This window comes from Phascolarctos cinereus, unplaced genomic scaffold (genome assembly GCF_003287225.1).
Source record: "Phascolarctos cinereus isolate Bilbo 61053 unplaced genomic scaffold, phaCin_HiC Scaffold_3;HRSCAF=262, whole genome shotgun sequence".
In the NCBI taxonomy this organism is placed as follows: domain Eukaryota; kingdom Metazoa; phylum Chordata; class Mammalia; order Diprotodontia; family Phascolarctidae; genus Phascolarctos; species Phascolarctos cinereus.
In genome coordinates, this window is record NW_027555736.1 from 224,234,009 (window position 1) to 224,259,378 (window position 25,370).

General features: G+C 40.4%; 1 protein-coding gene across 1 annotated transcript in view; it reads left to right on the plus strand.

The window, feature by feature from the left end:
• Positions 1 to 12: 12 nt before the first annotated feature.
• Positions 13 to 25,370, plus strand: part of POMT2 (protein O-mannosyltransferase 2) — a 39,779-nt gene continuing 14,421 nt past the window's right edge. Inside the window, 11 exon segments of the mRNA XM_020986185.2 lie at positions 13 to 248; positions 250 to 347; positions 1,516 to 1,600; positions 5,451 to 5,555; positions 7,458 to 7,566; positions 11,632 to 11,740; positions 12,788 to 12,947; positions 13,174 to 13,280; positions 13,731 to 13,813; positions 15,179 to 15,288; positions 24,984 to 25,050. Coding sequence (XP_020841844.1) covers positions 87 to 248; positions 250 to 347; positions 1,516 to 1,600; positions 5,451 to 5,555; positions 7,458 to 7,566; positions 11,632 to 11,740; positions 12,788 to 12,947; positions 13,174 to 13,280; positions 13,731 to 13,813; positions 15,179 to 15,288; positions 24,984 to 25,050 — 1,195 coding nt within the window. The 5' untranslated portion in view covers positions 13 to 86.

Here is a 25,370-nt window from a genome sequence, read left to right on the forward strand (position 1 = left end):
GGAGAACTACATTTCCCAGGCCGCCTCATGCTGAGGCGGGCGAGGAGAAAGGGTCTGTCTCAGGGCCTGGAGAGAACGGAGGAAGGATGTGCCCGGCAGCTGTGGGCGTAGGCCTAGCTGAGTCCGGGCTTCGCCTCCGTCGGGGCCGCTGCAGGGCGAAGGCTCCCGGGGTTCCAGTGTCAGGGCCGGAGCTGGCCGTCGGGGATGGTGGCCTGTGCTCTAAGCAGCCTCCGCCACCGAGACCAAAGCCCCCCCGGGCAGGCCGTGGGATGGGTCCTGCTGGCCACGATCACTTCGCTGGCTTTCGCCACTCGCTTCCACCGGTTGCACGAGCCAGCGCACGTCTGGTGAGAGGCCGGGGCGCCATGGCAACGGGGAGGGGACGAGTAGCCGTCTGATTGGCTGAGCAGGCCAAGGGGGCGGGACGTGATTGGAGGTGAGGCCTGCCAGTGAAAGGGTGGGTCAGCCTCGGTCTGCCAAAAGTTTTCACCTGTTGAATGAATGGATTTTTAAGGGCTGAGACACTAGTTCTCCACCCAGTTTGTTCATCTGAATAGGATTTCTTACCTAGGGAAAGAGAATAATTCTGTGTTGCTAGAATATATTTTAAAAGTGCTTTCAGATCTCTCCTCCCCCATTTATTAACCATCATTACAGAAACCATTTAATGCATTTAGGATTTCTTCAGTGCCATCTATGTGCAATGAATTTAGCCTAATGATATTGGGGAAGGCATCGAGACAAGTGTTTTCACACTGGTATTATCCTAAATTTTTAGGCACCAGCAGTAAAGAGATATTTTTTGCCTTTATTCCCACATCAAGGGGAGGTGATTATGCTTGTGGGAAACCAGGCCTGGAATTGCCATCTAGGAAAAGAGTGTTCTTGGTTTTCTTCTTAAATATTTAGTTTGAGAGGACTGAACTGAGGGAGACATTTTAGAAGTCTGTAGCCTGCTTCTAAGAAGGTTAAAAAAATTGGGCTTCAATCAGAGAGACTTTAGTGCAACTTTTAACTGACAAATGAATCAAACTGCCACTTGGTTATTATAACAACCATGTAACAGTGTGAAAGATGGAGCAGGAGAGAGAAACTGTAGCAAAGAACAGGATTAATGCACAGTCCTGTAAGTATGGCTTTGGAAATACCCATCTGTTCATTTGCTAAAGTTATGATATTTGTAGTGCAGTCTTGACTCCTAATGATATTTGCAACCTGGAACGTCCGTGTTTTATGAGAAATAAAAACACATTTTATAGCTTATGTGTGGGGTGTGGGTTAACTTCATGCTTACAGAACCTGACTCAGGAATCGAAAAATCAGTAGAAAACTATCTCACACCACTACCGCCACCACCTTCCCCTGAACTTCTGGGGAGACTGAGAGGAAGTAAGAGCTGAAAAGTAAAACCATCCACACTTTGATCAATGACATGACTTATACAGGGCAAATTTAAGGCAGGAGCTGGGTAGCTTGCTATTACTAAGTCACCTTTTTCTTTTCATTTTGCTCCAGTTGGGATGAAACTCACTTTGGAAAAATGGGAAGTTACTATATCAATCGTACCTTTTTCTTTGATGTTCACCCGCCTCTGGGGAAGGTGAGGAGCTCTGTTTTTTTCTATGTGCGCTGGGAAGTCTCTTTAGCTAGTTGTATGGTTGATTGGCTAGCTGGGGTGGCTACCATGTCACATACAGGTAGTCCCCAAATTACGAACAGTCAGCTAGGGAAGCCCTCTCTTTATCTTCTCCATGGCCCCCAACCTCTCCCATCCTGAGCTGTAGTTCCCAGGCATTTATGAGGGGAAAAAAACATGCTTTCTGAGAATCTGTGGGTTTGGGTTTTTTCTCTGCTTTGAAATAGAAAAAGGAAAGAATTTGTGAAATGCTGGAATAATTTAGGGGAGCTTAATTTGGGGTTGGACCTTGAATCAAGGCTGACTTGCCAAGATAGTATTCTTCCTACGCAAAAATAGCTTGGACACACATAAAACTCCACGTAAAACTCTGGTATTTTTCGCTTCATTCCCTTTGTCATACTACCCTAAAATCCTACCATCTAGAGAATCATTTGGGTTTCCATGAATCTGTTTATAAAATTACAAACAAGTATGTGAGGGCTAAGGGTTTACCAGCTATTTATGCATTTGTGTAAATTAGTTTAGTCAAATTGGCACATCTGGGTGTACTGAGATAATGGAAGTTTTCATTTGGTGGAGGGATAGGGAAGGTAGGTTTGAATCATGTACTGCTTTTGGTTAGGATTATGGTAAACTTAACTATGGTATACAGTGGAGACTTTAGAACAGCTTGGGGGGTGGAGTAAGAGGGAAGGGAACAAGCATTTATTAAGTACCTACCATGTGCCAGGCATGGTGCTAAGCGCTTTATAAGTAATATCTCATTTGATCATAAGGGCATAGAGGAACATGGTGGTGGTGGTGGTGTTAGCCTGTAAGTATAAGGCTGTAGGAGGTGGGAGATTGCTGAAGATATACTTTCAAAATTTTGTTTCAGCAAGACTATAACTAGAGTGGGGCTGGCTTGTTCCAGGGCACTGAATCTAGAGGGCTTTGAACCACTGATTTTCTACATGGATTCCTTCTTCTGCAAGAAACCACAGAGATGACCACTTAGCGAGAATAATTAAAATAGGAAGTGGAGGCAGACTGGAGTGAGCTCTTCCTTTGGCCTCCCCCAACCCCAGCTGAAGGCATGGCTTTGGGAGCTCGTGTCAGGCTCAGAAATTCCTGGTAACTACAGCTCTCTGCCAAGGGCTGCCCCTGCTTACTAAGAAAGCAGATGACAAGAAATTCTCCTTTCTCTTGTGCTCTGTTCCTAGGGACTCAGAACTCTGGCACCTCCTTATAGTAGCTCTATCATTGATTAGTCTTTTGTGGTCAGGACTGGGAACCTGTTTAGAACAATGTTTCTAGAGGAATAATAATTTCACAGTTCCTGATTTAGTTAGAAACTTTTGTAAACTGTTCTACTTGTACTATTTCCTACAGCACTTAGCTGAGGAATGGATACACATGGGTACAAAGTAAACGAATTTATTGTACCTTGGAATCTCTTGCTTTAAAAGCCTTTCAGATTCAGATTGCATCATCCTAACCCTTAAACTGTGATTCAGACCTAAATACCTTTTCAAAGTTCTTTTTTTTTCTCCCCAGAATTTACTTTAATGGATTTATGAGCATTCCCATTAATGTTTTGTATTCTTCCTATCCAAACCTTCCTATCTTATATTATCTTTGCTGGTTTCATAAATTCTTCAAGGGGACTGTCTATACAGTGCTTTAGGACCTTCCTCAAGGTCCCTTGACATCATTGCTATGTGACCTGCCCACATCCTTTTTCAGGTCATGCGTTTCTTTGATAGTGTCTACAATGTTCCTTGCTTGGACTTTGTCTTTGGCAATGTAGTGTAATCTCTTTGCTCCCACCACGTGTCTCTCGATTGCCCTTTGGGCAGCCCACCATTTTGATTCTTTGGAGATTGGGTTATTTCATGAATTGCAACCATACAGCTTCACTGAAGCATTATTGGTGTTAAAAGGATGTGTGTTTATTTTAGGGAGAAGCTTGGAGGCACTACAGGTGTTAGGTGAGATCCCAGATGTAATCCAGGCCATACTTTTCTGCTTCTTCAATCCTGGGCCCATTTCAATGTCTAGATAGAAAAGATCCCTGGAGGATCAACGTGTGATGAGCCGTCCATCCAGCTGCTTGTCACAGTCTGGACAGTAGGCTTTCCTCTTCCATTTGTTTTTTCCTTGGTTGTCGGGCTGTACTTTTTTGAGCGGTTCATCATTTAGGAGGCTCTGAAGGAGCCTCTGAAGTATCCTGGGGCTTGATGTAGTCAGAACCACAGCTTCCACAGACAGGAACATGTGGAATACTTTACCACCTATCGGGAATCCCTCTTTTAAGAGACTCTGCCTGCTCATCCTCTCCGACAATGGGTAATACTTTTGTGGCAAGCTTATGCCAAACTGCTTACAGTTACTTCTGAAAACCAAGAATTCTTGTGTTTTGGATAAAATACCCTGAGCAGTACATACTCTAGTATTTCTAGGAGTTGTTGTTTTTAAAGAAGCCACTCATTACTCTGTATTCTATTTCCAATATAGGTTGTTTCAGGCCCTGGGCACCATGTTGGACTGAGTAGTCATGTTTGTTTTTTTTTTTAATCTGCTCTAGACGCTCTTGACTGATACTTCAGCTGCTCTCTGGATAATTCCACAAAGACTGGTGTATGTATCTAAAGGAGGATTTTATATTATCCATTACAGAGGAGATGTAAAAATCAGCATAAGAGGCTGAGGATCTCTAATGGCCTTTCCAGCTCTCAATCCTATGATCTTATGGCAGAGTAAACAGTTCGGTGTGGTAAACAGGGCACTGATTAGATCTGTAGAGAGAGTTCCTAGATTCAGTCCTGGTTTATTTTATTCCACCTGTGCTCTCTGGGTCACAATTTCCTTGTCTTTAGTGTGAGAGGACACAATTTCCTGATCTCTAACATGATTTCTGAGGCCCCTTTTCAGCTCTAAATTCTATGATCCTCTAATCTGTTAAGAATTTGTAGTTCATAATCCCAATTTATAGTAATTTGCTGAGGTTTGAAAAGTCACATCTTCATCTTTCAAATTTTTCGGGAATAATTCTTTTGGGATATTGAGCTTATGAGCTCTTTTGTTTAGGAATTAGTCTCTAAGTACTGATAGCTTTTCTTTTTATATTACTTTATTTTCTAAATTTATCTTTCTCCTCCTCAGAGAGAGATCCCTTATAACAAAGAATTAAGTATTTCTTTTCAGTGAGCTATATTTCTTCTTTTCCTCTGTGATGCTCCTTCTGCATTTACCTTCTCCCTTCTTCCCTCTTTTCCACCTTGCCTTGTTAGCTTCCTCTCTCATTCTGCTTTCTAACTCTTCTTTTCATATTTTAGAATCTCTCTTCCCTTTCACAGGACCAATCTGGAAGGAATGTTCAGGCAGAAAATAGAATGTGCCGTTGTCTTCCCCCAGTGTGATCATTTCTGATTTCACAACAAATTAAATAAGGCTGAATGAGAAGCAACTCATTATCCTCAACTCATCAGATTTTCCCATTTCCCTCTCATGTGTCCACTGCTTTCAAATGTGTGGTCTTTATAGATCCTCAGAACTCAATCCAGGTCTGAAAGCCCGAGCCCCATCCCATTTCCTAGGCACAGAGAACTTTTGTTTCATGCAGTGCACTTTCCAGACAAAAAGGCCTTTGCTTTACATAAGCTGCATGAGAAGATGGTATTACTAATTAGATCTGTGAGCAGAGGGAGCTCTAAAACTGTGGGTGCAGCTGGAACAGTTTGGTGGGAGAGGTTTAGGAAGACAAGAGTGAATTTTGCTACCTTCTGTTCTCTCTTTTTCCTTTTTAATTGTCCTTTTCCCCCCTTACCAGATGCTTATAGGACTTGCTGGTTACCTGAGTGGTTATGATGGCACCTTTCCTTTCCAGAAGCCTGGGGACAAATATGAACATCACAATTATATTGGGATGAGAGGGGTAAGGTTTTGTTGGTTAATGAAACCCAAATGACTTAAGCTTCATCTGTTACTAAAGCCTACACCCTCACCCAAGGACAGTCAGGAACTTCAAATATTTGAAAAAGTTTTGATATGGAAGAGTAGAATTGAAACTGTTGTATTTTTCCCCAGGTAGTGGAGGTAAGACTAAGGGGTGAAAATGAGAGGGAGGTAGACTTGGGCTCAGTAAAGAAAACCTTCTCAGAGCTGTCCAAAGAGGGAGTACGCCGCCTTTTTTTAGGTAGTGAGTTCCCCACTTTGGAAGAGTGCAAACAGAGGCTGTATGACAAATATGAGATATGTTGTAGAAGGGATTTAGGCTTCAGAAAAGGGCTTTACTAAATGACCTACAAGGCTCTTTCTGAATCTGATTCTATGATTCAATTGCATTTATAAAAATCCTTTTCTTTGAGGATTTAAAAACATTTTAGAGCCACTGAACAGTGTATGTAAATCCTTTTGCATCCCTGCTCTGGGTTAATTATCATGTATGTGCTCTTGCATTATACTGTATAAAACAACAGAGACAATCCCTTGCCCTTGAGGATCTCATTTTTAAAACAATTTTTAGTCTCCCTATTATGTTAAACACCATGTAGAACAGAAAATTGTATTTGGGCCTTACCTGGGAAGAATGGATGTTTGAATGAAGTAAGAAGACTAAATATCTTTACCTGTTTCCAGCACTTAGCCCAGTACCTGGCATATAGTAGGCACTTTGTCACGTCTAATTCTTTGTGACCCCTTTTGGGGTGTTCTTGGCAAAGATACTGGAGTGGTTTGACTTTTCCTTCTCTAGCTCATTTTAAAGATGAGAAAACTGAGGGAAACAGGGTGAAATGACTTGCCTAGGGTCACCCAGCTAGGAAGTGGCTGAGGCCAGATTTGAATTCACGAAGATGAGTCTTCCTGACTTCAAGCCTAGTGCTCTATCCACTGCACTACCTAGCTGCCCTGAGTAGGCACTTAATAAATGTTTATTGATAGATTGATTTTCACATTGAAGTCATGTGTAACACATTCCTTTCAGTTTTCAAAAGTGTTATTGCATTTATTGCAAGAGTGATTTCCCTAGTGTCCCAATGTTCCAGTCCTCTGAAATGGACTTTTTCTGCAGAGGCATGGTTATTTTGGGAGGAGAAAAGTGGAAACCAAATGCAGTCATTTAAAGCAGTCATTCTCTAAAGCCTACATCCTCTCGTGCTGGGATGAGAGGACCACTGTGAATACTTATAAGGTTTGGGTTTTTTCTTTTTGAGGTGGGGGAGGACATGAGTTTTTTGAGACTTTGTGACATTTGGGAACTTCAGGAAAGTTGTTATAATGACCTTTACACATCCTCAAACCATTGATGCGAAAACTGGGGACCCATTTGGCCCATCCAGTCACTGGTAGAGTTAGAAGCACCACTGAACTCTTCTGTCCAGTGCTTTATTCACTTCATTGGACAGATATTGGACAGGAGGTACTCCATAAATATATGTTGACTTTTTGATTTTACTTTTCATTACATTGTTATACTACTTGCTGCTTGTCCAGATGGGAAAAAAAAGCATGTTTCCAAAGTTAGTGTTTTCTAGTGCTAACCAGAAAAGTTTTGCTAAGATGTGAATGTCAATCAAGTGAGGATGAGAAGGACTGTGGTGTGGGAGCAGACTAGATTTGGAGTCAGAATATCTGGGTTTGAATTACATCTCCCCTATTTACCCATTGTATGACCCTGGGACAGTTACTTCTCTGACCCTCAGTGTCCTCATCTGTAAGTAATCTGTACTAGCCAACTCACATGTGTTATGAGGCAATAATACCAGTCATTAATGCTTTGTATGTTTTCCTGGCAATTGATTCCTTGTTCCTCCTCACCTTTGCTCTCCCCTGACAGTTCTGTGCTTTCCTGGGCTCCTGGTTGATCCCTTTTGCCTACATCACCGTGCTAGAGCTGTCCAGGTCCCAGCCAGCAGCCCTGCTAGCTGCTGCCCTACTCACCTTTGGTAAGTTGCTCCTTCAAGTTAAAAGGGCTGTAATTTTGCAGAACTGCCAATATTAAGATTGATTTGTTTTGACATAAGAACCCATTGTCTGACTATATTGTGAAGTGACTCAGAAGTAATTGAGTGTTAGATACAACAGGCTTGGAAATATCCATTTTTTCCTAGGTGGCAAATTTGTTATACATTTTGTTTTGGAATAACAGACGCTACCCAACAGACACTCAATCCCCCCACAAAGTACGTTTTTTGAAAACAATTATCCAATAGAATAATTGCAGTGATAATGCATGCTAATTTGCATTTTTGTGCCTTACTGATTTGCTAAAAATAAAGGAAAGATGTCTGCTTTAATTTTAATCATTTGATACCAACATTGCTTGTTGTCTTTGAACTACACTTTATTACCTGTTAGCATTGTCTTTTTTAAAAAGTTTTTGATGGTTTTTGTTAGTGTTGTATTTGTTTACATCGTTGTAGTCATTGTGCATATTGGGTTTTTTTGGCTTTGCTTTCTTCCCCCTGTATCCCTTCATGCAAGTCTGCCTCTGCTTCTTTCAGATTTTTATATTCATTGTTCCTTTTACCACAATAATAGTTCCTTACCTTAATGTGTCACAGTTTGTTCTGCCATGCTCCAATTATTGGGCAAATATTTTGCTCCTAGTTACTTATTACTAGTACTACTTCAGGGAATATTTTTGTACGTGAGAATCTTTTCTTGCTGTCATTAACCTCATTGAGGGTATAAACCTAGGAGTGGTACCTCTAGGTCAGAGGGTGTGAACAACTTATTGCTTTTTCTTACGTATTTCCAAATTATTTCCCAGAATGGTTGGACCTGTTCATCATCTCCACCAGCAGCGAATTAGCATCCTTATTTTTCCATAGCCCTTCCAACATTGAATTATCCTATCCTTTCCAATTTAATGAATGTGAGGTAACATCTTAAAGTATTCATTGTTTTGTAATTTTGAGTTTTCTAATTACTAGTGATTTTGAAAAGTTTTTCAGCTGGTTGTTGATAGTTCATATTTGTTCTGTTTTAAAATGTTCAATTTTGACAAAATGTCAATAAGGGAATGGATTATCTCATAGATTTGTATCAATTCTTATACATTTTGCATGTCAGACTTTTATCATAGATATTTAATATACTGGTCTTTCCCTGTTCATGATCTTCTAACTCTATCTGCCTTTATTTGTGGAAAATTTTTTAAATTTCATGTAACAAAAGTTGTCTATTTTGTCTTTTGTAATATCCTCCCTGTTTCTGGTTATGGATTCTTTCCCAATCCTCAGTTATGGAAAAATATAGATTTCCTTTCTCCTAATTCTTTTGCAATGTGACTTTTTATGTTTAGATATTTTTATCAAACATTTACAATTTATCTTGGTATAGACTGTAAGATGTTGCTCTAAATCTCTTTTCTGCCAGACTATTTACCATTTTCCCTAGAAGTTTTTATTGAATAAAAATCCCTTCTGTAGTAGTTTCTGGGTTTATTGAATGCTAGACTGATAGAAATATTTCTAAATCTTATCTAATGTAGTGTACTGTTTATGTTGATGGTTTTTTTTTATCCAGTAGCAGATGGCTTTGATTTTTTTTGATTTTTTTTTGGGGGGGCCTGGATCTATCATTTCATTGGCATAGAGAACTCCCAGTGAAGAAACCCTCTACCAGTGAATATCAAACAACTGTTCCATAATGTGTAATCCTAGAGAGTTGCCCAACATCTCACAGCTAGTGTACATCAGAGTCAAGACTTGAATACAGGTCTTCTTGATTATGAGGTCAGCTCTCTATTCACTATCCTCTGCTGCCTCTTAATGATTATTGCTTTGTAATATAACTTGATATCTGACTTACCCACATCATTTCATACCTATTTTTAAATTATTTTGACCTTTTGTTCCTCCAAATGAATTTTGTTATTATTTTGTTGAATTCTATAACATATTCCTTTGGCAAGTAGACATTTACTCTGGGTAAAGTCTGCAGAAATAATTATAATTGACCCTAAAGGTGTTCTATTTGCTAACATTGTTTTTAACTGAGTAAAATGGAAGGAACGTTGGCTTTGGAGTGACAGGTCCTGGCTTCAGATCCTAGTTTTGCCATTTATGGCCTGTGTGCTGTTGGGCAGGTCACCTTGTCTGAGCCTCAGTGTCCCGAGGACGTTGGACTCAGAGTGCTTCGCACTGGCTGGTCTCTGTTCTTGGAACACTCTGATTCCTCGTTTCCCTGGCCTCCTTCAACGCTCAGCTCCAGTCCCATCTTCTGCAGGCAGTGGTTTTTAGCTCCAAGTCTGTGGTTCTGAACATCCTTAGGCAGTTCACTTTTTGAAGGAAGAAGATAAGGCTTATTCAGATGGCTATTCTGAAGATGGTTTGGTTTTGTTTGTTATGAACTCTATTATGGTTGTAAGGTTGTGGTGCTGGAAACTCTCAGGTTCATAGTCAACATTTGGTAGATTTCTTCTTTCCTTTCTTTATAAAAATTTTTCCTTTCCCTTGATTCAAAGTCAGTCAGTCAGTCAACAGACATTTATTAGGTGCTTCCTACGTGCCTAAGTGTGAAGAGAACAAAGAAAGGCAAAAGGTAGTCCCTCCTTTCAAGTAACTCACATTTCAGTGAGGGAGACATAAATGGACAGAATAAATGGACAGCAGTCTCAGAGAGAAGGCTCTAATGCTGGATTGGGATTGGGAAAGGCTGCCTGCAGAAGGTGGAACGTGAGCTGAGTCCTGAAGGAAGCCAGGGGACCTGGGCGTCAGAGGTAAGGAGGGAGAGCGTACCTGGCTTGGGGGACAGCCTGTGCAAGGCATGGAGGGAGTCCGGAGCTGGACCGTTCTGTTCCAGGAGCATCAGCAAGCAGGCCGATATTATTACGTGTTAGATTGTATAGAGGGGAGTAAAGTGTGGGAAGATTGGAAGAGAGAAGGGAACAAGCATTGATGAAGCACCAGCTGTATGCCAGGGCACTGAATGCTTACAAATATGGTCTCATTTGGTCCTCACAACCCTGGGAGGTACGTGATATTATTATCCTCATTTTACAGCTGAGGAAACGGTGGCAGATGGAGGTTAAGTGACTTACTCAGGGTCACAAAACAGTAAATGTCTGAGGCTGGATTTTAGCTCAGGTCTTCCTGACTCCAGGTCCAGCTTTCTATCCACTATAGTTGCAGATTTTGTCAGTGGTGACGTACACCCAAGTTTAGTAAACGATGGTGTATTTCCAGTGCCTCGAGCATACAGTTATTGAAATTAGATTCTTTGCTGTGCCCAGGGTGACAGACTGGGTGTGTTTGTGTTTCAGACCTTGTGGCCCTGGTTTCACTTGTTTTCAGTTGGAGTATGAAGACATAGTGTCACATTGACAGGCATCATTGTATTACAGAACCAGTGTTGGAATTGGTCTCAGGAGACACCAGCATTAAAAAAAGCAAAACCACAAAAACTTGGTTTGGATTGTGTGATCTAGGCAAGGCCCTTAACCTCTCTGAGCCTCAGTTTCCATATCTGTAAAATGGAGATAATAAAGCTTGCAATACCCATCTCACACAGTTGTGGTAAGAATAGTACTTTGTAGACCTTTCATGTATGGAAGTTAATTTCTCTTATCTTATCTTCGTCCTTCCATTCCAAATGTGTATATAAAACTAAGCTTCTGGAGCAGCTATGTGGCACAGTGGATAGAACACCAGCCCTGGAGTCAGGAGAACCCGAGTTCAAATCTGGCCTCAGACGTAACACTTACTAGCTCTGTGACCCTGGGCAAGTCACTTAACCCCATTACCTGGCGAAAAAACAAAACTAAGCTTCAACTAAGTTAATTTAAGGGAAATAGTTTTGCCTGTTGAGTTTTCTGGAACTCAGGACTCACCACTGATTTCTTTTACTTTTGTCTTTGTATCCTCAGTGCCTAGCAAAGAGTCTGACCAATAATAGGTGCTTGAGAAATTATTATTGATTGATTAATCAGCATTCAGGTGTTTTGGCTTTTGGGCTCATCTCTAAATCTGATCCACTATTCCTGAAGGGGTTGAACTGTTTTTCAGACACTGGCTGCCTTACTTTGTCACAGTACATACTTCTGGATCCCATCCTCATGTTCTTCATCATGGCTGCAATGCTGAGCATGGTCAAGTATAACTCCTGTGCAGATAGGTAAGTGAAATCTTTGGATGGATGGGGTTTGAAGATGCTTGGCCATTTTGTTCTTTGGGGTTTCTCTCATCAAGAAAAATGCATATGGGTGAAAGCTTCTTTGCCTGCCACCTAACATCTCTGTCCTTAGTGGCTGGATCCCTTCCAATCCCACATGGGAGTCACTTGATAAAGGTTTGAAAATGTTTGATCCAATGCAGTGAATGCAGTTTGGACTTAAGAGGCTCATACTACTGCAGAAGTTCATGAGGGGCTTGGATAGTTCTAGAACTCATCTAGAAGTTCTAATGTTCTTCTTAGACAGGTCTTTGGCTTCCCTTTAGGTCCTGGTATAGCAGAAGGAGCCTAATCATCCATCTTGTTCAGGACAAAAAAAAGGCTAGTACATAGGCTTTTTAGGCACGTTACTGAGAAGCAGTTTTTATCCCACTTACTTTCAAACCAATAAAACTAATCAAGTCAGAATAAATTTGTACCAGTCACCTCTGGCCTCTTTAAATTTTTCAGATGTTTTGCATCCAGAGGGCTTTCTTGAATTTTCTTTTTGATTCTGAGTGGTCATTAATGAAAAATAGATTTCAGTTGAACTCATAGAACGTAGCATAGCTTTTCTGTGCTACAGAAAATACTGAATTTTAATACAATTGCAGGATTTTTAGAGCTGGAAGGAAGCTTAGAGGAACCTAAGTTTAACCCCTAGGGCAGTTAGGTCGCACAGTAGAGAGAGTGCTGGGCCTGAGTCAGTAAGACTTATCTTTCTGAGTTCACATCTGGCCTTAAGACACTTACTAGCTGGGTGACCCTAGGTAAGTCATTTAACCCTGTTGCCTTAGTTTCCTCATCTGTAAAATGAGCTGAATAAGGAAATGGCAAACCACTCCAGTATCTTTGCCAAGGAAACCCCAAATAAGGTCATGAAGAGTTAGATGCAACTAAAAAATTACTGAACAAATCCAACCCCTTATGTTAGAGAGGAGGAAACTTTTATCTTCCCCTCTGCCGCTGTTCTTTGCTGTAAGAAAATATCCTCTTCTGTTGGTTTTGCAGGCCCTTCTCTGCCTGTTGGTGGCTCTGGCTCAGCCTGACAGGAGTCAGTCTTGCCGGTGCTTTAGGGGTCAAGTTTGTTGGCCTCTTTATTGTCCTTCATGTCGGATTGAACACAATTTCAGATCTTTGGCAGCTGCTGGGAGACCTGAATCTCACAATGGTGAGCAAACAGTGTTTTTGTAAAACTTTTGTCACGTATTTGTTAAATTCAGAAAAGCAAACAAAAACACCCAGGCCTCCTCTGGAATCACTCTGTTTTTAACCCTCTGCAACTTTTGGATGCTTATATATTGATGAGAATATTGAGATACCCATGTATTTTTCCTTGATGAGTTCTTCCTTACTTGGCGTGGATTTTATCAAATATATTGACCTTCATTTTGCAGGTAACACTGGGAAAACACTTGGCAGCTCGGATCTTGTGCCTCATTGTGTTTCCTCTTATTCTCTATACTACCCTGTTTGCAGTTCACTTCATCATATTGAATAGAAGGTACTGCTGGGTTCCCTACCTTCTTCTTGCCTCTAAACCTATCTTTAAAGTTCTGCACTCATGGTTGTTATTTGAGACAAATGATCACCTGGTCACAGAACAGCATGGCAAGTGTCTTGGAGTGAATGGAAAGAGGGGTGTGAAGCAGAGTAGTCTTACCTTGTCTTTTTTCTGTTCTGTTCCCTGTGTTATATCTGGGATCAAGAAAGATCAGTCATGTGACCAGAAGGAAAAGGACAATCTCTTTATATCCAAACAAACCAGCGTGGCCTTTCACCCGAGTCAGGTGTCTTATTTAATAGGATGGGGAAGTCACAGCTCTCTGTATGTACTTCTTTAAAATGCTAAGTGAGATGATTCCTGGTGCTATTGACAAATCACGGTCTCCAGCACCACCTGATTTTTTCGCTTGTGTCTTAATGGCTATTATATGTCTGTCTTTCCTTTCAGTGGCCCTGGAGATGGCTTTTTCAGTTCTGCCTTTCAGTCTCGGCTTTTGGGGAACAACCTTCACAATGCTTCCATTCCAGAACGTGAGCATACTTTGGTCCTTGGAAAGGGCTTTTCTCAAACTGTCCATTGTCCGGGCTAGGTCAATGTGTGAATTCTTAGGAGTTGGACTGGAAAAGTCTATATTATGTCAGATTGACCTACCAAAGGTTTCAGGGTTCTTGGTGGGGGTGGATGGGGGAGGAAGGCTCTGGAGGGATCTGGAAGGGTTACATTAAAGGATTAAGCTAGGCAGAGGAAACTTAGAATACTTCTTCAATGGTGAGATTTCTTAGACCAGAAGATAGATTTTCCCCTCCCCACCTTGCCCCTGGTTTCATTAATGTGAGTTTCAGATTGGGTATCATAAGCAGTCAGTAGAGGGGGTGATCAGTTGAGTCAGGCGTTGTTGCGCTATAGTTAGGATGAGAAGGAGAACCGAGACAAGGCAAATGAATCTTTGGTGACCTTTAAGGTATCACTTTCACTGGAGTAGTGAATATGAACTGCAGAGACTTAACGTATAGGTAAGGGGTGAGAAAATGGAGGCATCCAATATAGACTATTCTTTTTAGAAGCTTGCTGTGGGGAAAAAAAAGAAGGAAAATGAGAGGTAGAAGGGAGAACAGGGGGCAGGTGAAGGCTCTTTTGCTTTTAGGTATAGTAGAGATCTGAACATGTCTTTAAACAAAAGGGAAAGAGTCAGTAGAGATTGAAGATGTCAGAAAGGAGAAAAATGGAGAAGTTAGGTCTTGGGGAGGTAGAAAGGGATAAGCTCAAAAGTACACGTACAAGGTTTTACCTTTCAAGAAGATTGTGTGGTATCAGAGTCATCTAGTTTCCCTGCTTTTGTCTTGCCATTTTTTCTCTTTTCATCTGAAGGCCTCTCCTAGAAGTAGTCCATATAGTGGTTCTATGACATGACCTTGTATCATAATAGGGTTCTTAAGAAACAAAAAACCAACTTCAAAATTGCCATCTGAGGAAGCCCTGCCTTCTTTCTTTACAGAATGAGTGCTTTAAGGATTAGAGCCATAGATTTAAAGCTGACAGGAGAATACAGTTAATAGTGAAACGTGCCAACAATACGTTTGCCTTCTCTACTTGATTATTGTACATGCTGGCCTAGACTAGGAAGATTGTAGATGTTCTTTATCGGGGCAGTCACATTCAGTCATCATGATTAGAGGATTAAGTAAGACTTACCAGTGACCTTTCTTTTGTCAGTGAGGCTGCACATATGTGACTTGCTTGTTTTCCACTGGGTTACGGCACTGGGGAAACTTATAAGAACAAAAAGAAACTTCCTACTAGGCAAAGTTAGAGATTTTTGTGTTTTGGGAGAAATATATGCAATAATTGCTTTAGAGATGTGCTTACATATGTGTCTTTTTCCCCTGCTTTTTCAGACTTGGCTTATGGATCTGTGATTACAGTGAAGAATCTCCGAATGGCTAGCGGGTACCTCCATTCACATTGGCATCTTTATCCGGAAGGAGTTGGTGCACGCCAGCAGCAGGTGAGTGAGCCCTTGAGTATAGGTTCCCTTGTTGTTATTGCTGCTTGCCCTTCCTTTTCCTTATTTTGGAGATCTGGGACCTCTAAGGATCGGACATGCCCCAGGAACTAAAGGTACAAAAGTTGTTAGATGCTGATATTATGTCCTAGGGTTCAGAAATTAGCGAACAGATGTTAACTAGTTATATCAGAGTCTGTTACTAGTTATAGATGGTGTGTCTTTGGACGTCTTAGAACGTCTCCCTAAAAGGATTATAGAATTTAGAGCTGGAAGAGATATGAGAGATTATCTGGCTCAACCTATTCATTTTATAGATAAGGAAACTAAGGCCCTCAAAGGTTGAAGGACTTGTCCAAAGTCATATGAGTAGCAAGCAGACCTGGGATCAGAACTGTGACCTTCAGATCCATGGTTCTGATCCCTACATTTCATCTGTCCCCCACAACAGTCCTCCCCTTCCACCTTCTTCCTTTCCTGATCAGTACAAGGTCCAGTTAGGGACTCACCATAAAATCCATGGATTATATACTCAAAATTCTATGGTGGGAATAAGAATGGCCCTTTAGGCCTAATCTTAAACTATGGAAATGTTGATGCTGAAGTCGATCTTGCCTTTTTTTTTTTCCTAAAAAAGTGTGTATTTTGTACATGTATGTGTATGTTAATGTATGTGACAGAGAGAAGGGGAGAGAGAGAGAGTATGTGTGTGTGTGTGTGTGTGTGTGTGTGCGTGTGTGTTGGAAAGAAGATGGAATCAGAGGACATGAGTTTTGGTTCTGCCTGAGCTATTTACTGCCTGTGTGACCTTGGGAAAGGCACTTTACCTCTGTAGACCTCCCTTTCTTCATCTGGGTAATGAAGTGGCTGGACTATATGACCTCTGGTTCCCTGACAGCTATGAATTCTATGATGCTATGACTCTGATATTTTCATCTTCACCATATCCCCAGTTATATCATCTGCCATTGGCATGCTCCAGGATTCATGACTCAGTTGGTGAGAATTCCTTATTTGCTTTGTGATACTGCTTGCATTAACACTGAGATAATGTCTACTATATTTACCAGCAGTTTGATTCTCTTGTCCCAGGGTAACTACAGCAGAAACTCCTTTATAATCTGATTCCACAATCTCCTGTCACAATTTCAATATCTGCAAAATAAATATTATTATAATCTTAAAAGTACTTTGAGGTTCTTTAATTGTTTTGTTCTTCTTTTTAATGTTTTATTGGTTATTTTCTCTTAGTTTCTAGAGTGACTTCAGTCAGGGTTGTAGGTTGTATTGTTTAATTCTGCTCTCTGATTCCTAGTCTTTGGTCTTAATACTTCATAGATAATGCCCCATCAGCCTCCCTTACCTCAAGTTTTCTTGAAGATGTTATCAGAGATATGGTAGATTTTGACTCTTGACTTGTGAACAGAAAATAATCCTTACTTAATGTGCAAAGGAAGAAAGACTGTGCTGTGAAAGGAACTGCTGAAGATCACAAGGTTAATTCTCTCAGTTTCGTGCTTATGGAATCATTTTAGAGACCTAAGAGGGTACTATGCTTTATTTGGGCCCTAGACTGGAAGCTGAGATCCTACTTTCAGTCCAAAGTGTGAACGGACAAGTCTCCCACGTCTGTGGGCTTCTGTTTCCTCATCTAGGTAATAAGGATTATGTTAGATGACATCAAAGGCCCTTCCAGTTCTATGGCACTGTGTCTTGACTGTGTGTCCATCTTTTGCAATAAAGATACATATCAGTGTTTTCAAACTGAGTGCTGACTTAAAGTCCATCCTTCCAGGTGTTAGTAGAACCTACTAGTAGTAAGTAGTATTAGTAATAGAGCTTACTAGCTTCGCTTCTGCTTTCTTTCTTCTGTTTGTAGACAATTTTAGACATTAATCTTCTGCTAGAGGATTTCTTTCTTTTTTATTATTGTTAAAATATTTGTTAAGTTTTCATTGTTATATGATCATAAAATACAAGTTGGAAGGAGCTGAAGAGATCATCTATTCCAGCCTATCTTTGAATAGGAATCCTTTCTGCAACATTCAAAGTGGTTATCCAGTTTATGCTTGAAGATTTACAATGATTCCTACTTCTCTAACAACCAAGGTAACCCATTCTACCTTTTGGACAATTCTAATCCTTAGGAGGTTCTTCCTCATGTTAAACCAGAATCTGCCTCTTTGCAACTTCTGCCTAATACTTCAAGCTTTGCTTTCTGTGGCCAAATAAAATCTAATTTTGCAAAATTAACCCAATTCTTTTTTCCACGTAATGGTATTTTGGATACTTGAAAACTTCTTATGTCAACTCTAAGCCTTGTCTTAGGTTAAGCATTCCAAGTTCCTTCTACTGACCTTGATGTGGCATGTATATGAATCTCCATGCCCTCCTGGTCACACTTCTCTGCATATGTTCCCTGTTGTAAATGTTCTTTCTCGAATGTGGTGCCCAGAACTGAACATATTACTCTGCATGTGCTCTGCCTGGGCTTAGAGTACAATGTGATGATCAGTTCTCTTAATCTAGACGCTAGATAGATTGTAATCTAGTCTAAGAGGGTACTTGCATTTTTAGTTACCACACTGTTACTGTCTGCTATTGAGTTTATGGTTCACTGAAGCCGGCAGATGTCTTTTCACGTGAAATACTGTTCAGCTACATCTCCCAGATCCTATACTTAAAAAAAAAAAACCCAAGTGTATGACTTCACATTTACCTCTACTAAATTTTAGCTCATTCGACCCGGTCTGTTATTAAAGCATGTAGAGTTTTTCTGTATACGAGCGTACGAGCTTTCCTTTCCAGCTTGGTCATTCACAAATTTGACAATCATCTCATCTGTGCTTTTGTCCAAGTCACTAATAAAAATGTTGAGCAACATGGTCAAGGACTCATCGCTGGGATGTTGTTCTAAGTGCAGACCTCTTTCCGTGTTGACATTAGTCCATTAATTGCAATAGGTTTGGTTACTTCCCCAGTGGTGAGTCTGGCTAACTGTGTTGTCATTTAAGTCCACATCTCTTCACAGTGTCCACCATGGCATAGTGACAGTCTTTGTCAGAGAGCTTGTCTGTGTTAGTCCATTGATCTAGTAAACCTTTCAAAAAAGGCAAGTGATGTTAGTCTTGTACGACATTGTTAACTCTTAGTGATTACCATTTTTCTTTCTAAATGTTCATGAACCATCCTCTTCATAATACATTTGGGAATGTCACTAGGAATTGATATCAGGATTACTGACCTACAGTTTGTTTATTTATTTTTACTTTTTGGTGAGGCAGTTGGGATTACGTGACTTGGCCGGAGTCACACAGCTAGTAAGTGTCAACTGTCTGAGGCCAGATTTGAACTCGGGTCCTCCTGATTGCAAGGCCAGAGCTCTATCCACTGCGCCATCTAGCTGCACCTGACCTACAGTTTAAATGATAGACCTTTTCTCCTATTTTGAATATCAGGACATTTACCTATCTCTAGTTTTGCAATCCCTTTTCCTCTTCTCTCTGATTTTTCAAAGATCATTGATAAATGATCAGCATAAATATATCTTGTTGTTGTTCAGTTGTGTCTGACTCAGCATAACTGCATGGTAAAAACATGGGGTTTTATGGGAAAGATACTGGACTGGTTTGTCATTTCCTTCTCCAGTGTGTCCCCATTTTACAGATGAGTAGCTGAGGCAAACAGGGTTAAGTGACTTGACCAGACACACATAGCTAGCATAGTTAAGCTGGATTTGAACTCAGATCTTCCTGACTTCAGGCCTGGTGTTTTGTGCGCTGCATTACCTTTCTGCCCCATAAATGTATATACTATGTACCAAATGCAGTTCGTCTGGGCTTGGTGACCTGAACTCATGCATTCAACTCTTTTTTCTTTTTCTGTTTTTGCTTTTTTTTTGGTGAGGCAATGGGGGTTAAGTGACTTGCCCAGGGTCACACAGCTATTAAGTGTCAAGTGTTTGGTCTGAGACCGGATTTGAACTCAGGTTCTCCTGACTCCAAGGCCGGAGCTCTATCTACTGCGCCACCTAGCTGCCCCCTCTTTGTTCTTTTTCTACCTCGTCCTTCTACCGTCTTGAGTTTCCAGTTCCCTGCTAGCCATTTCCCCCGTGCCCTCTAGTCTGAAGATCCCTCTCCTTGGTAGAGAAAACAAGCAAAGTCAGAGTTGAGTAGAGCTCTGCCTTCACTCAGTCATCTCTTGCTGCTTTCCTAGGCATCCTAAGTCACAGTCTGGTCTTTCCCTTTTGCCCTTAACATCCCAAGAAGGCCTGGCCTTCACTGCAAGCTTACACTTAATCTGGACTTTGATATTCTCGATGTCACTTATTCTCATAAGAGCCTGCTGCTCTTTTTGTATCTCTTCTTGCTAATCTGCTCTTCTGTTTTCTGTACATGCCATAGAACTTCCTAAATCCAGTCCCTGGTGTAGCACCTGGTGCAGAGTTGGCACAAGATAAATGCTTGTTGAATTAGTGGATGAATTCCCCATGGGTCCAAGTTAGTCTTTTTAGATAGCTTCCCCTTTTCTGTCTCATAGGAAACGTTAATACTTGTGTCATCAGAACTTTGTTCTTGAGAGAATGCAGTTCCTTTCTTTTAAAAAAAATTGTATTTTTAACAATCTTAAAAAAATTTGAGTTACAAATTTTCTCCCTCCCTCCAGCCCCTCCCCGTCAAGCAGTATTATATCATTTCTATATATATGTATTTGGGATACAGAACACATTTCCATATTAGCCATACTGCAAAAAAACAAGAAAAATAAAGAAAGTGAAAACATTATACTTCAGTTTTCACTTAGAGTTCATCGGTTTTCTTTCTGGAAATGGATAAGAGTTTTCTTCAGGAATCCTTTGGAATTGTCTTAGATTATTGTATTTATTAGAGTAGCTAAGTCTTTTGCAGTTGGTCATTGTTACAGTGTTGTTACTATGGACAATGACCATCTGGTTCTGCTCACTTTACTCTGCATCACTTCACATAGTTCTTCCCATGTTTTTCTGAAACCACCCTCTTCATCATTTCGTATAGCACAATAGTGTTCCGTCAGAATCTTATACTGCAGTTTGTTCAACCAGTCTCCAATTGATGGGTATCCCCTCCATTTCCAATTCTTTGCCACCACAAAAGGAGCTTCTGTAAATATTTTTGTACATATGAGTCATTTTCCTTTTTCTTTTATCTCTTTGAAGTACAGACCTAGTAGTGGTGTTGTTGGATCAAAGGCTACGCACAGTTTTCTAGACTTTTGGGCATAGTTCCAAATTGTTCTCCAGCATGGTTGGAACAGTTCACAGATCCACTAACAGTGCATTAGTTTTTTTTCCCCCCACATCCTATTTTTCCACATCCCCTCCAGCATTTGTCATTTTCCTTTTCCATCATGTTAGCCAATCTGATAGGTGTGAGGTGGTATCTCAGAATTGTTTTAATTTGCATTTCTCTAAGTGTTAATGACTTAGATAATTTTTCATATGACCATAGATAGTTTACTTCTTCTGAAAACTTCCTGTTCGTACCATCTGACCAATTATCAATTGGGGAATGGTTCTTAGTTCAATAAATTTGACTCAGTTACTCATATACTTGAGAAATTAGACCTTTAGCCTCATGATGCAAAATGCTATCCACAAAGAAGAAGGAACTATGGAGTTTGAATGCAGATAGAAACTTACTATTTGCTATTTTTTTTCTTCTGTTGTGTTTTGTTTCCTTTTTCTGGTGGTTCTTCCTATTGGTTCTAATTCTTCGTTACAACGTCACTAATGTGAAAATATGTTTAATAGGAGTGTGTATGTATAGCCTATGTCAGATTGTGTGCTGTTTTGGGGACAGAGGGTGAGGAGGGAGGGAGAGAAAAATTTAAAACTCAAAAAATTATGGAAGTGATTGATAATTCAAAATAAATTAATTAAAAATAAAAAAAGAAATTATTTTCTTCAGTATTTTTTTCTGCTTTTCGCCAAGCTGTTAATTCTGTTTTCATAATTATCTTGCATCACTCTCTTTTCTCATTTTTTCCTCTACCACTCTTATCTCTTTCTTTAACTTTCAGGAATTCTTGTTGGGCTTATGGTCAATTTGCATTTTTCTTTGAGGCTTTGCTTGTAGCTGTTTTCATGTTGTTGCCTTCTGGGTTTGTGTCTTGGTCTTTCCTGCCACCATAGTAGTTTTCTTTATGGTCAAGTTCTTTTTTCATTGTCTGTCATTTTTCCAGCCTATTTCTTGACTTTGAACTTCATGTTAAAATTGGGCTCTGCTCACCTGGGGGTGGGGAAACACTGTCCCAAGCTTCAGACTTTTTCTCATTGCTGTTTTCAGAGCTAGCTCTGGGGGTCAGCAAGTCTTTGGTGCTTTCACAGTGGGGTTATCCTGGGAGAGGTGTGGTCATTGCCCTCCTAGTCTGCTCTCTCATCTTTGCCCAGGAAGGGTGCCTGGTCTCCTGCAGCCACAAATGTTACTGCTCCCCTCAGCCTTGGAACTGTGGCCAGGTCCCCTGCTCCCTTGTGACTGGCCATTAGTGTTCCTCTCCCCCCTGAAATTGTAACCAAGAACTGTGTAAGGGCAGTGAAGTTGCCACACAGTGCCTGATCCTATGCCCCGTGTCAGCTCAGGGTCCCCTGTAATCTCTTTCTTAGTCCAATCCCCTTACTGTTTCTGGGATGAGAGCTCCTGAAGCTGCTACTGCTGCTGCTGTCATAGTGACCTTCACTCCAAACCAGCTCCCACCTCACAGACCTCTCTTGCTGATCTCCTAAGTTGTCTTAGGCTGGAAAAATATCTTACCTCGACTTTTTTTTTATTAGTTTATTTTGATTTATCAACAATCTCTTCCATAAGTTTTTGAATTTAAAATTTTTCTCTCCCTCCCCAAGACGGTGCACAATCTGATATAGGCTATGCATATACATTCCTATTAAACATATTTTCACATTAGTGATGTTGTAAGGAAGAATTAGAACCAATAGGAGGAACCACAAGAAAGACGAAACAAAACAAAACAGAAGAAAAAAAAGAGCAAATAGTATTCTTTGATCTGCATTCAAACTCCATAGTTCTTTCTTTGGCTGTAGATAGCATTTTTCATCATGAGACCTTTGGAGATGTCTTAGATCCTCGCATTGCTGAGAAGGGCTAAGTCTGTCAACGTTAGTCATCTCACAGCTTGGCTGTTACTGTGTACAATGTTCCCCTGGTTCTGTTCACTTCACTCAGCATCAGTCCATACAAGTCTTTCCAGGTTTTTCTTTACCTCAACTTTTTGTTGGCTATGTTGCTCCAGACTTCAATTTGACATGTTATTTTTAAGTTGTTTGGAGGGAAAAGTTGAGTTAGTTAGGGAAAGTTAGCTGGGTCTACTTGGCCATCTTGGCTCAGCCCCTCCTCCTCTCAACCTAATTCTTTTCAAGGCAATTTTCCCTGTAGAATTTTATGCCATCTGATTCTACCTATCCTTTCCCTAAAATTCATTCTCCTGAAATGTAGGTTGGTTTGTCAGTCTATGCCTGGTGGTCTCATTCTTATTGCTTGCAAACACTAAGATTGTATGGTCATTGCATCTCAAAGTTTTGGTCAGGTCCTCTTTGGTAAGAATTTCTTCTTAGAAAAAAAAAATAAAAGGAGAAGCTAGGTGGTGCAGTAGATAGAGCTCAGGCCTTGGAGTCAGGAGGACCTGAGTTCAAATGTGACCTCAGATACTTGACACTTACTAGCTGTGTGACCCTAGGCAAGTCACTTAACCCTGATTGCCTCACCAAAAAGCAAAAAAAAAAATTCTTCTGTATCAGCTAGAATCACTTTTTTTTAATTGTTTTGTCTACCATTTAAAAAATTATATTCTTGGGGTAGCTAGGTGGAGTAGTGGATAGAGCACTGGCTATGGAGTCAGGAAGACCTGAGTTCAAATCTGGCCTAAAGCACTTACTAGCTGTGTCATCCTGGGCAAGTCACTTAACCCCAATTGTCTCAAAAAAAATTATATTTTTGTTAAGGCGTGTCAGGAAATTATTACCTGCTCTAAATTTAGTAGATAAAGACCCCTTCTCCCTTTCCTCTAGCACATGGCTGGATAAGTAAAGTCTCCCATTACTAGTATGTCATGCCTCTTTGCTGATTTGTTTCTGGAACTCACTATCCATTTCCTCCATTATCCTGGCTGGATAGTTCTGTAGTATACTTCTGTCACAATATTGCTGCTGTTTCAATTTTGTTATTCTGTGATCTTTACCATGCTTCCCAACAATTATTCACTGATTTCCTATAGGAGTGTTCTTGTGGCTATTCAGTAGTCCTCCACTTTCCTTTCTATCTGTTCCTTTTGAGTAGGCTGTGTTCTTTTATTTCTGTATTTGAGTCATATAAATCACATTTGCTTCTTTGCATTAATGTTGTTTGCTGCTCATATTCTGTGCCCTTGTGTGTAGACATCTTAGACCGTGAACATCATTGCTTCTCTTTCTTAATACTATGTCGTGTGAACTATCTGCAATGATATTTTTATTTCCACTATTCTTTGTAGTTGGTTTAGTGGAGATCTGTGGCTAGTTTTTTTTCCTGTTCCCCCTCCCCCCCATTCCATTTTCACTTTAAAGCTGTCTTACTTAAATCCACAAGTCCCCAACAATCAAATTAATATATAAAACAGGGAATAACATGCTGCATAAACATTCATCGTTAACCAGAATAAAGCTAAGAAAAATTAAAATACAACAAACCAAAATGATTCTGCTCTGTTATCTTCCCAGTCTTCTGAAGTTCCACTATCTTTAAAAAAAATACGTAGTAATAATCACTGTTCTGGTTCTGCTGCTTTCACTGCCTCATGTTGTCCTTTTAATATTTTCACATGGGCACGCACACATACTTGACATTTTATTGATTTTACACTAGTCACTTTTGTCTCATCCAGCAGAGAACTCTCCCTTATAACAGAAGAACATGGCAGAAAAACTAAGAGTGACAGTGACCCAGTTGGACAGAGTGTGCAGGCTTTGCTGCTACCTCCCTACTGGAAGGAGGAAAATGCATATCATCATCGGTCTTCTGGAATTAACATAGATTAGGCAAATAGATTTTTTTCTAGTTCTTATATGATGTGCTGCATCGCTGACCAAGGCATTATTCCTATATGTTAAGTCCTCTTCCAGAAGTCCAAATCCCATTCTCTAATGCCGTCATCTTAACTAGCTATCACTTATACCCATTTCTCTCTTCTAAGACTTTTTCAGTCAGTAACAATGATGAAGAAACCACCTGTGTACCTCTAAGGAATTCAGTTTGTTGTCCTGGACTTTATATATCCCTAGAGAAGATTTTAGATTCTTTTTGGTGTTGTCCTTTGAGCCCAGGTGAAACATCAGAAGTGTGGGTATTAGTGGCCCGGTTTGGCAAATATGTTGGGTATGGTATTACTTATAAGTAATCACGATTTCTCCCCCAAGAAGTTTAAAATCCAAATAAGACAAGTGCAGAGATGCAGGAATATGAAGAGACAAAACAACCCAAGAGAAAAGGCTTACAAAGCCAGAAAAAGTGAAGGGGCATCTTATTCGTGTGTACTGCTTCTTTTCTTGAGATGGGACAACTTCAGGGCTGGAGGCTGAGGATGTGATATGATTTTAGAAACTCTTAATGTACTGGCATGTGGCTGGATGAGGTGATTCAACAGGGATGGCATGGGCTTTTTTTCCCTCCTAGGTAACTGCCTATCAGCACAAGGACTATAACAACTTGTGGATTGTGAAGAAACACGATGCCAACACAGGTAAGCAGAAAGTGAGGGAAGTGGCAGGGGGACTGATACTTGTCTGAGTCATTAGGTAATGAGTCCCTAACTTAACTTCCCTCTGGTCCCTAAAAGGGTGGGCATATCAATGTGGAGAGATTCAGAACAGGCATGGTTTGAATCTGCATAAATATTTTTTAAAAATAAAATTGGAGAACAAGGGCAAGGCATAGATTAAACGTGTTAGGATATGTTTAACATGTAAGAATGTGTTTTAAGTCCATGCCTTGCCTTTGTTCTCCAGTTTTGGTACTGTATACTTAGCCACAAACCTGAGGGTGGCACCAGTGTGGAGCAGA